The sequence below is a fragment of the Ostrea edulis genome, chromosome 9, assembly GCF_947568905.1.
Source record: "Ostrea edulis chromosome 9, xbOstEdul1.1, whole genome shotgun sequence".
Lineage (NCBI taxonomy): Eukaryota > Metazoa > Mollusca > Bivalvia > Ostreida > Ostreidae > Ostrea > Ostrea edulis.
This window is the reverse complement of record NC_079172.1, coordinates 15,783,635-15,796,128: the sequence shown is the minus strand read 5'-3', so window position 1 is coordinate 15,796,128 and position 12,494 is coordinate 15,783,635. Positions and strand designations below refer to the sequence as shown.

General features: G+C 34.8%; 1 protein-coding gene across 4 annotated transcripts in view; it reads left to right on the top strand.

Moving 5' to 3' along the window:
• LOC125658006 (ras-related protein Rab-24-like) overlaps positions 1-12,165 on the top strand; it is a 48,457-nt gene extending 36,292 nt beyond the window's left edge. For all 4 annotated transcript variants that reach the window (XM_048889018.2, XM_048889017.2, XM_048889020.2 and 1 more), the window contains exons 2-8: positions 3,559-3,627; positions 3,731-3,877; positions 4,248-4,347; positions 5,242-5,292; positions 5,734-5,811; positions 6,621-6,699; positions 8,031-12,165. In XM_048889018.2, coding sequence (XP_048744975.1) covers positions 3,559-3,627; positions 3,731-3,877; positions 4,248-4,347; positions 5,242-5,292; positions 5,734-5,811; positions 6,621-6,699; positions 8,031-8,034 — 528 coding nt within the window. In that variant the 3' untranslated portion in view covers positions 8,035-12,165. The remainder of the gene's footprint in view (positions 1-3,558; positions 3,628-3,730; positions 3,878-4,247; positions 4,348-5,241; positions 5,293-5,733; positions 5,812-6,620; positions 6,700-8,030) is intronic.
• The last annotated feature ends 329 nt before the right edge of the window (positions 12,166-12,494 follow it).

Below are 12,494 nucleotides of genomic sequence, written 5' to 3'. Positions count from 1 at the left end.
AGACGAAATCTCTTGCTATGGTCTTCTATTCAACATTTAGATAGCTTGTTGAAATTCTCATGAGCACGAATTGTGCTCCTTTGTTAGCTAACCTGTTTTTATAGTTTTATGAAGCAGAGTTTGTTCAAGCGCTTCTACGGGAGAAGAAAAATTGTCATGCTGTGGCCTTCAAGTCGACGTTTAGATACATTGACGAAGTTTTCATCTATTAACAACAATAATTTTCATTCAAATGTCAATTCAATATATTCCTGTGAACTCGAGATCAAAGACACCACAATGTCCTCCACATCTGCTTCGAACTTAGATTTTCTATTGAAAATGAATATTGACGGCAAATTAACAACTCAACTTTATGAAAAACGGGATGATTTCAGCTTCTCCATCGTCAACTTCCCATATTTAGGTGGCAATATTCCATTATTACCTGCATATGGTGTTTATATTTCACAATTGATTCGATACGCAAGAGTTTGTTCTGCGTATGATTAGTTTTTAAATCGAAGCAGGCTACTGACAAACAAGTTGAAGTTACAAGCGTTTCAACAGTCTTATTTAAAGTCAGCACTTTGCAAATTCTATTGTCGTTATGATTGTCTTACTTACCAATACAATATATCATTGGGTCAAATTCTGTTTGACATGTTCTATATCGATTGTTAGGCCGTTCTTGGCGCACTGATTTTGACTACGGATTACTCCGTTCACCTGATCAAGACATAGGGCTCAAGGCGGATGTGACCGGTCGACATGGGATGCTTGCACCTCTGGTACGTCCAGGGGTTCGTGTTTTCCCAACGTTGTATTTTGAATTCCTTTTAGGCGTTATGAGATTGATCACTGTTAGTTATTTTCACCTTTCATTTTCAGGTTTGAGAAAAGAAATTGACAAATACTTTTTTGCCACTATCCTTAATCATGATCATCTTCTATTATCCTATGGATAAAGTTGAATGTTCTGAAATCAAGCATCGTTCTTGTGTTTAGATACTTCCATTTTTTACTTTCGGTCATCACAATAAGAAAAATGTACAAGCACATTAACATTTGGAAAATCGACGTAGAATACATGTAAACATAGACAATTATACGAGGCAAAATTTCCTTCCAACCATAGGTTCCCTGTCAAAGTGCCGTCTAGAATAATGAAGTTCTTGTCAAAATTTGGCATTTTATGGAATGGAATAATTGGAAATACAGAAATTTTATCTTTTATTCAATTTGTATTATTTGCATGCGAAAAGAACACTGCTGTGTTTTGAATCAATTACACTTAGAAAACAAATCGATTTATATGATGATTTATTGTAAGGTGACGAATAATTCGCTGAGACGTAAGACATTTAGCACATACAGTATCGCCCAACATAATTGTATTATACCTTACAATAAATTGGGCGATTCGACGCTGTATGTGGACTATGATTTATCAAACAATTTTAAGTCTATGTGGGGCCTCCATGGCCAAGTGGTTAGAGCATCTCGCTCAATATCAAACGGCCTCTCACATCTGGTCAGCGCGGGTTCAAATCTCGCTCGCGCCGGTAAGTGAGAAAGTTTCCCAGTTTACTTTCGGAAGGTCGGTGGTCTCTTACCAGATACATTGTATCTGGGTTCTCTCTTCCACCAATAAAAACTGGGCGCAAGCAGAAAACTGAAAAATGGTTGAGTGTGGCGAAAAACGGCAAAACAATCAATCAATCAATAAGTCACTGTGTGTGTCGCAAAAGACAAGATTATTCCCTTATATTTATAATGTCATAAATGGTAAAAGTAAGTCTGCTAGCATAATCACTTCTAGGACATTGACAGCAAATAGCGCTTAATTATATGTTTGAAGCCGAAGAAGACATGCTATTTACATAAATCTTTCTTCATTTTCAAATTTTGAACTACTGTTATACAGGGAAAATCCTTTTCAGTCTATTTGTAAAATTTTCATGAAGTGTATTGTAGCCGAAGATTTCTTGAAACATTGTCTTCAGTGACCAGTGTAGGACCACATTAAGGAATAAACGTTTTGCATGATAATCTTATGATAAATTGTTTTTGCTATAGGAAAGAAAGGAAAAACAAACGAAAGGACAAAGCACAAAAATAAAAAGAACAAAATAAAACCAACAAAAAGCATAAGGTTTTTGAAGTTCATAAGCAGTTATCATTGGATTTTTAATCCATAACCTTCCGAGGTTCAAATGTTTATGGGAAAAGATCAGTTAGAGTTCATTTACAACATGCTACTTAAGGCCACAATTTTTTAATTTGCAAGTAATTTCATAAAGTGGGGATTAATATCGTGGGGATTAATATCTGTACAGTTGATATCCATGTTCCCACAGGAAGGATGAACCTAAAAAAAAAAAAAGAGGGGGCTTAGAATTTACACATTGGAGCATATTGAGTAAATCATTCTGAAAAGTCTTCTCAGAAACAACAAAGTGACAATTTGTGTATATGACATACAAGTATGTCATGCTGTATAGATTGAAGTTAAATACATTCTTTAATTTGCTTTGCGGTTGCAATAAGATTTTTAAAGTTCACATTAATCAGGTCCAAGGATTGGGCTATGTGGTTCGTATACTGAAAATGCATTGCATCTTAGAAAGTCATCTTTACCCTTGAACATTTATTAGAGAAGATTTAGGTACAGTTAGAAGTATAGATACGTTTACTAAACTCGTAAACTTTCGGAAGGTCGGTGGTCTCTTCCCAGGTACATTGTATCTGGGTTCTCTCTTCCACCAATAAAAACTGGGCGCCACCATATAACTGAAAAATTATTGAGTGTGGCAGAAAACATCGAAACAAAAAAAAAAAAACAAAAAACTAAACTCGTGAAGCTCATGCATTAACATTATGGTCCGTATTCATTTTCAATACAATGAATTTAATTCGAGCAGTAGACGCAACAACCAAGATTGAGATCCATTATCTTCAACCACATGTACCTTGTACAAGTCAATTCCATAAATGTACATTTATAACATCCATGGAGATTACAGTACTGCATACATTTACGATTATTATCAGGAGTTTTCTCCTTCTCCATCGTTACTGTCGATAGTTTGGAAGAATGTATGTCAGTGTTTAAAATCAATGTAATAGGTACAGTTGTTACAATTGTTTTGTATTTCATTGTCTTTTCTTCAGAATATTTTATAAATCCCTTTTTCTGTATGAAAACAGTGAAAGATTACTCAAGATTAGGCGTTACGTTTCATATGATAATCAAATTGATGGGGAAAATTAATAAGTTTATATCAAATCATAAAGGTATTGCATATCACACTGTTATTATACTGGCTTTCTGAACATAATTGAATGCTTTTTATCAGATTTATGGTTATCAGAAAAATCATTGTGTTGTTGATATTTTCCAAATATAAACATTTCCAGCTGTACATGATGGAGTACGTCTTGTGTTCTCTTCCCATTATTGAAATGAAACACGACAGCTATTGTTAATAAAACGAAATACATTTGATATTACATGTTTTCATTAAAGTAACCAGCGGATATTCCTGTATTGATGGCCAGTATTGTTTTGTTTTGTAGACAATCGGAGCAGCTTTTGTGTCTAAAAAGATCCAGGCTCTTGGGAAAAGGGTAACGCTCAATATATGGGTACGCAACAATCTATGTAGCGTTGATTTTATTATACTGCCACAACATAATAGATGCGGACGGAATAGATACATTTACATTATGCAGATACTTTTTACTATAGGACACAGCCGGTAGTGAAAGATACCAGTCCATGGCCAAAATGTATTACCGAGGGGCACGGGCAGCCATATTATGTTATGACCTTACAGATAAATCAAGTTTCGAGAAAATTCGATATTGGGTAGGGGAACTACAGGAAAATGAACAGGTATCATCTTTTTATGAAATAAACACGATATACTGAATAATGCTTAAAGAATATTTAATTGTATGAAAGTTATCGTAGACTCATAGTACGTAGCTCAAGTTTTGACTGCATTTGGGATTTAAATGTACCGAAAAAATGGTTTTCCAGGATTAGGTGAAATTCATTTCAACAGAGGATGCTCATTCCTCCTAGACACCTGATCCCACGTCTGGTGTCTCCAGGGGTCCGTGTTTGCTCAACTCTTAATTTTATATTCCTTATAGGAGTTATGAGATTGATCACTTGTTCGTTATCTTCACCCTTTTCCTTGACTTCCTCCTTGTTTTGTTTCCATGTGGTATGACTTGTTATGTATTTACCTATTTTGTAGTATTGCCGAATGTATATATGTGGAACAAAAAAAGATTTGATTGACAATGACCCAAACGCCAGGGCAGTGTCTGAGAATGAGGCTCAAGTGATAGCAGAAGGTACGTTTTCAATTTGCAATTAATAATTATCGGTGGTAGAAAAAATCCAACAAAATCATTCAACTGTGTCGCGGAGTGCAGATAATTATGCATTCGTATGTATTCAAGTTAATTTTTAAAACAAGCAAAAATCAAACAAAAAAAGACAGCTGGAAAAAACACCATTTGAAACGGAAAGTATCGCAGTTGTTATGTATTATTACATAGACTTTCATTGCGTGACAGTAGGCAAGTTTTGAGAGTTATGAGATTGATCACTGTTCGTTATCTTCACCTTGCATACATGTAGCTGTTTTGTAATGGAGGAACATTTGGCATTCCATTGAATGCTTGATGGTACTATCTATTTCGTATTGCTTATAGGAGTTATGAGATTGATCACTGTTCATTATCTTCACCTTATGTTTGTAACGTACATATATGTACATGTGTATTACGGACTGGAAAGGTAGATAATGCTAATAAAAGTGATCAAAATAGTTTCTGTTTATTAAATCGACCGATGCATGTAGTACACATCAGAATAGCCATAGTAAGAAAAACGTGTTGAAGATAAGTTATGATTATTAAATTCTCGGGATTTATTAATATTATGAACTAATTTTCACTCCGACATGATCGATACTTTTAACAAAGATAGACGGTTTTTTGATAAATTTTGATATTTGTCGGATATGATTCTCTGGATTCCTCATAAACTTTATGTCTCTGTTTAGTTTTTGTTACATCTGATGATCTAGAGGCAATGTATCAATGTCTTGAATGTTTCCTCTCTCATGTGTTTATCTTTTGCGCCTCACCACACGTAAGACTTCAACAAAGGGATACAACTATTGAGAAACTTTGCAATTGTGTATTGAGATAATTATAACACATTGTCTATGGACATTTCAGACCTGCAAACGGCCCTCTTTGAGACGTCTAGTCTAACGGGAGAGAACGTAGGTATGGGATACAGTTGAAAATAAATTAAATATGTTCTGTTGAGATTTCATCATCTTTAGATACCAGATTTTATCTTCGAGGGGTTATCAAAAAGTTATTGGAATTCAACGCTGTACTTGAATTTTGATATTGAGCATACACATATGAAATCCTGAAATGTCAGGGAGATTACGCAAGGCAAGAATAAATATTATACGAAAAATCCGTTGCAAATTCTGATCATAGTTTAACGTCTCCTAAAGTCATAACCGTAACTTGTTGCTGGGACAAAAATACATGGTATAAATAACTGAATTACGCAAAAACATATCAGGCGATTGTTTTGCATTGTTCGGGAACTTACACGGACCGATAACTTATTGATCACCCCTCGTATATCGTTAATGTTGTTATTTCCATAGGAAATCAAAGTACTTATTAATGTTAACGTTTTATCTTTAGATACGGTATTTCAACGAATTGGAGAGGATTATGTGAAAAATATGCATAGCTACCCGGAAAATCAACCCAAAACTAAAGGTACCATATTCTTTTTCCCATCGTCCCCAAGGCCTTGATACACTGTACTATATCATGCATATTAAGACCAATCGTGTAAATATAAAGATACAGCTTTATTGTTTATGTTACGTCGAGAATTTCTCATTCATATTGAAACGTCACCAACTCTAGGTGAAGTACCACAAATTTAGACCAATGATTTAAACACCAATCAAACGTTTGGTGAAGGAGAAATCACTTATCTTTGGTTACAGCTTGGGTTTGACGCGGCCATGGCACGAGCGGGACTTGAACTCACGACCTCCGGGTTACCGCTCTACCACTGAGTTATCACTATTGTTATTCTAAGAAAAATAAGCATATTTTGTGATGTAGCACCTCCATATTGTAGACTAGAATCGATCATATTTTCTTTGAAATCTATGCAATTGTAGGTTTTTGGTGCGTTTTTAGCGAGTAAGCTTATTTTGTCTACATAATAGATGGTTTATAACATTTTGCAAATAGGAACACCACCCATTGTCAGTGTATTACAATAGGATACTTTCTTACGAACACCTAAAATGTGTAATTTGGTGGAAAACAATTGTTTTATGCCAAAACATGCGGTATACTTATGTCACTCGTTGGTTGGGTTTTTTTTCCGTAAGGTAAGATTGGGAAAGTACATTCGAGTTGATAAAGATTGATATCCGGGACTCTTGAGTCCATATGAGGATATCTTTAGGTTTGACAAGGATGTTTCCTTAGAAACTTAATGCAACGTTTCTTCCTATGGGAATATATTACAACATCGCTGTTTAAACTCTGTTTTTATGTCTTTACAGATGATGATAACGAAACATTCCAAGTACATAAAACAGAGAATACACAAACCTCTTCTTCTTGTATGTCTTGTTTTAAGAGGTAAGAAATTTATAAAAACATCTTTTCTCCTATTAGAATGCGTATGTTTGAGTCACTTTTACTAGGTCACTTGATTTACACAGGTGATATATTGCTATTGGTCTGCGTCGGTTGTCGTACGATAACATTGAACATACTTAACTTCTTGAAAACTACCCGTCCACTTTTCTCCACATTTGGTATGAAACATCTTTGAGACAAGGGAAGGATGCATAAATTGTAAATTTCAGGATTACTGCACCCCTGGGGGCCTTAAGGGTGGGGCAAAAACTGCCAAAACTTGACCAGTATTCAAAACTTTTCTTTCTAACCACACAAATGTAAGAAAAATTAAATCCATAGTCATGTAGAGCAGGGTGGCCTAAACCGAATTTGTTAATTTCATTTCAGGGATAGAGGTTTTGACTCCAGGGTGGGGTCAAACTTGTCATATGATCTTTATGTAAATAACACCTTCTTTGCTGCAATTGATGCTAAATTGAAACTGAATGGACATTAAAGGAGCAGGTAGCCCTTTAACAAATTTGTAAATTTCATGATCCAAGGGGTAGAGATTATGGGACAAGGGTGGGAATAAAATGGTTATAATGATTCAATGTGTGCATTAATAATTGAACATTTTAAACGTCTTAATAAATAAAATTCCAATTATTTTCATGTTTGGTATGAAGCATCTTTGAGACATGAGGACTATAACTTTAAATTCCAGGACTCCTGCACTCCCTTAGCCTTATGAGCGGCGCAAACACTGCCACAAATGACCAATTTTCAAAAATCTTCTCTACAATTGCACACCTGCAAGAAAAAGTAAATTTATAGCCATGTAGAACAGAAAGGCCTCTTTCAAAATTGTACATGCTATGGTCGTTATAATGATCTTATTTACAAATCCAACCTGCCATGAGGTCAAATGCTGTCTGACATGTTTCATACAAATTGTTAGGCTGTTCTTTACATATTGATTTTGGCTACGGATTACTCCGTTTACCTGGTCAAAATATAGGGTTCATGACAGCTGTGACGGGTCAACAGGGGTGTTTACTCTTCTTATTAGGCACTTACAAATGTAATTCCGCCATAGGAGTTTCCAGAAATTCATATTTGTCATAGTCTCAATTTTTTTTATTCTTTAGTAAGTTTGAGTGCGATTTTTGTCTTCACCCTATTCTTTCTTGTCCATGGATCAGTAATATTGGGTTTGTTTATTGCAAATCACGTGGAGATTCAAATAAAGAATTTCAAAAATATCCCACTTTGGATATGTTCCACAAAAAATATGGGAATCGGTATATCGATCTGAGTTTCACAGAGCAATTTGTATTTGTTTACAGGTGAAGTTAATGGAAGAAATTAGTGACGATAATACAAGAATTAATGTGGTGTTTTATGAGGATGAAAGCTATGGAAGTGAATGAAAACGTTGGAGGGCATACTTCGAAGCAAGATCAATGTATTTATTGTTTTAACTTTGCTAAGCCTATGTGCTTTTATTGTACATTCGTGTGGTATGAACATTCTAAACATAACGAATTCATATGCTAATTAAGATTGTTGTTGCATATTAGAAAATGTTTTCATCAAAGAAGAAACAAGCACGATTTATTCGTTTCGTGCCATTAGACAAGTGACGATTGTTATTGTTTATTGCTATTTATTCACCAAACATACTTTATTAAGATGTATGTTGTTTTTGCAATCATACAATGACGATTGATGGATAAATAAAATGAAAACTAAAAGATACAGCAAAAGTTATATCGGTAAAATAAAGGTAAAGCAAAATAAAGATAAAGACATTTTAGGATACTTTAGTTTTCAATTTGAGACCACCTTATAAATGACATGTTGATTGAACTAAATTTCAGCTTTCTGAAAGTGTTTCACGTATATATTCATTTGCAGAAATCCCAATATACCGTTATTGACTTTAGCATAACTAACATTACTTTAGCAGTCGATATTAAATCAATGTTATAAACGGCATTCAGAATTCATGCTTGTTTCTTCAAGTGATTAGTACTGCTAATTAGAGTCCAAACATCACAGAAATAGCATTGTCTAATCATTTATTATTTTGTGCCTTGTTTTGAGTAATTGGCAGTTACACCAACAAGCGGTACATCACCTAATTATTTGTCATTTTTGCCTTGTTTGTGAGTTATTGAGTCATACGAACAAACGTTATATTGCCGAATTATATGTCATGTTTTGCCTTGTTTTTGGGTTATTGACAGTCATACCAACAAACGTCACATTTAACCAGACTGTGATTTTGTTTTCAATGAGCAAATGTTTTAAGCTGGTGAGGCTTTACAAAAGATCACCCGAGTCACTCAAATGACCTATTGCGATTGTTCCGTCGTCCATTAACATTTGGACATGGTTTTTGTAAACGCACGTGACCATTTTTCATAAAATTTGCATGAACAACTCTGAAGCAAATGGAAGTTAAATTGCGAATATTATTGTTACTGTACCCCTGAGGCCTGAGAGGTAGGATCGAAACCAGAAATATGACACAATCTTTAATAATTTTCTTTACTCAGGGACATCTAGCAAACAGTACATTATGTGTATAGTAATGGTAAACCTGGATGTCTCTGCCAAATTGTGAAATCCATGGCCCCTGGGTCAGGAGTTTTGGTGTTTGGTAAGACTTCATGGTTCATAATAATGAAAATGCATCATTTGTGTGAAAATCTTTCTAGACTCCTAGGCATCAAGAAATCAAACTGTGTACACAGTAAAATATAAGAAACCTTCACCAAAATTGTGAAATTCATGGTCTCTAGGTAAGGTTTTCTGTTAATTTTCTCAGCAACCAAACTAAGTATAAAGTGATATTAAGGAAAGAAGCTTCCATCAATTTTTTTTTACTGAGTTTTTGGATCTGGTACTAATATGGGAATTAAAACCTTTGAGAATAATGCAATCTTTAAAACTCTTTTTCTTTATTTTTAAATTATATTTAACCGACAAGCTGTGTATATAGATAAGCAAAGATGTCTTGACCAGAATTGCGTAATTCATGGCCCCTGTGGTCAAGGGCTGTGGTCCTAGGGCTGTTAGGGCTATTATTTCTTCGTATAATCAATTTTTAAATCTAAACGGGCAACTTGCTAAAACGTTGATGTTACAGAAGTTTTAACATTATCGTTAAAAACTTGGGAAGTTTTGCAAATTTTATAGTCGTTATAATGATTCAATTTACAAATACAACCTGTCATTAGATCAAATGCTGTCTGAGATATCCCATACCAATTATTAAGCCTTTTTTAAAATACTGATTTTGGAAACGGGTTATTCCGTTTACCTGATCAAGATAGAGGGCTCACGGCGGGTGTGACCGGTGAACAGGGGATGTTTACTCCTACGTACTAGTTACAGAGGTTTTTTTTTTTTAGAGCGGTAGTCATGAAGTGAAAATGCTGTATAGTTTAAAATCCCATTTCATTCTTAGACATGGAATAAAAAACGGAAAGCTAAGGACAAATTATTATTCCCTGTAATCGAAGATTCGGGGGTACATAGTATTTATATGTTTGTCCGCACACATTTTAATCTTACCCATAACATTTGATTGACTGGTGATATGGCTTTCATTTTTCATGTGTGTATTTCATGTGACAAGATCTTTCATTTTGTACCAAGATTTGTTTTTACCTCAGGATCTTGACCTTGGAGTATGACCTACCTTAACAAACTTTAACCTATGCCATATCTTTTGACTGGTTAGTGATAGGGCTTTCATATTTCGCATGTACATTCCTTTCTAATTACTTTGCTGCCTTACAGGGACATCAGTCTTTTACAAACATTTGTTTTCAATTTTGTAATAATAATTAAGACCGTTTTTTGATAAGAGTTCTCCATTGAAACGTTGTAACAGTTAAAATGTAAGACCCATGGGTTTCTCATTGAATTATAAGTACTGACTTGCTTTGTATAGGAATTTGATTATTAGTGTTCTGCTCATTGGAAAGTTGTTTATATAGTTGTGATATAATTGTTTATATGTAATACATACTGTGTATAGTTCACATACTCTTAATTACAAGACGACATTCAAAATTGAATATATTTTGGAAGGTTTGTTTACTGGTGATATGCCTTTTCGTAGATTTATGTCTTTTCCCGTAGATTAGTTGTAAGATTCAGTTTGCTTGTAACGTACCAGATAAGTCTTCGATCTCCAAATAAGTTACACAACATTCACTTTTTTTCTCGTTCGAACTTTTGAAAATCTATTCTTGACGAAAACATTTTGCTCCCGAGAAAGAAGATACAATGTAAGGACATAGTGTTTATTATCTGTCTGTCCATCTCTTAGTTTGTCTGCAGCCTTAACGTGGTCATAACGTTTGAATATCCGCCAAATTATTGAAATCCATGGATTGACTGTCCACAGTATTTTACAGTTTTGATCAGATGTGATTTTGTGAATATTTCTGTATGCTGAAACATTATGTAAATAGTGCATGTCGACTATATCTTTGAAATTTATTGGATAATCCATGAAAACCGAGACTTCAGAAGTATAATGATCTGACGTACACACAAGATAGGTATATTGATTGATTGTATATTGTCTAACGTCCCTCTTGAGAATTTTTCACTCACATTAAGCCGTTCTTGGCACACTGTTTTGACTGCGGGTAACTCCGTTTACCTGATCAGGATATGGGACTCACGGCGGGTGTGACCGGTCAATAGGGGATGCTTACTCCTCCTAGGCACCTGATCCCACCTCTGTTATGTCCAGGGGTCCGTGTTTGCCCAACTATCTATTTTGTATTGCTTGTAGGAGTGATGAGATTGATCACTGTTCGTTATCTTCACCTTGCATAGAGACGTCATTGGAAGGATCTTTTTCGTGCCACACCTGCTGTGATATGGGACCTCGGTTTTCGCGGTCTCATCCACCCCATTTAATCGCCTCTTGCGACCAGCAAAGGGTACTGAGGGCCTATTCTAACCCGGATCTACACGGGAATTCACAAGAGAACTTACTTTACTTCTAGTTTGAATGTAACTGGTGAAGTTGATTTACCGAGATGGAATTTGTCACAATTGTACATGATCATACTCGGGGGCTAAATGTTTCGCAATCACTTTTTGTTTTAAGATATAATGTAAGTACTTTGAATACACAAAATTAAGTGAAGTGTCTAGAATACATGTGGAGATCTTAAAAGCTTTTTTCTCATATTGATGTGAATGAAATTTTCAGCATAATACAGACAAAAATAAATTTGCGTAGTATTCTTTGTTGCTTTTGAATATACATAAGATATATACATGTTCTGTCATTGCTGTTTATCATATCGTTTATATATCGTGTGATCGTTAGTTATATCATATATAATACTATACATCATATTATGTAAGATGAAGTTATCAGCACAGAAACTGTTAATTATGACGATGTAATTTAGCATGCTGAAGTAAAAGTAAGCGTAAAATATAGTCTTTCTTATTCATAATTTATTAAATGAGAGGCGTTTTATCGAATTATCAAGGTGATTATGGAACTAGGTTGTTTTTATTCATTCTTTACGTCATAGTCGATAATTTATCATTCATACAGAGATTTACCAACGGTAGACAAAGGGACAGACAGTTATACAGACTGAGTGTACCTGTGCAAGGCGCTCATAAGCGTAACAGTTATGGTTCTTTTTCGTGCCGACCTCTCGTGATATGGGGTCTCTTTTTTTAAGGTCATATCCGGCGGATCCATGACTCATTTATGATGGTTATCGAAGGAGCGGCCACTAGTTATGTTTACCGTCTTA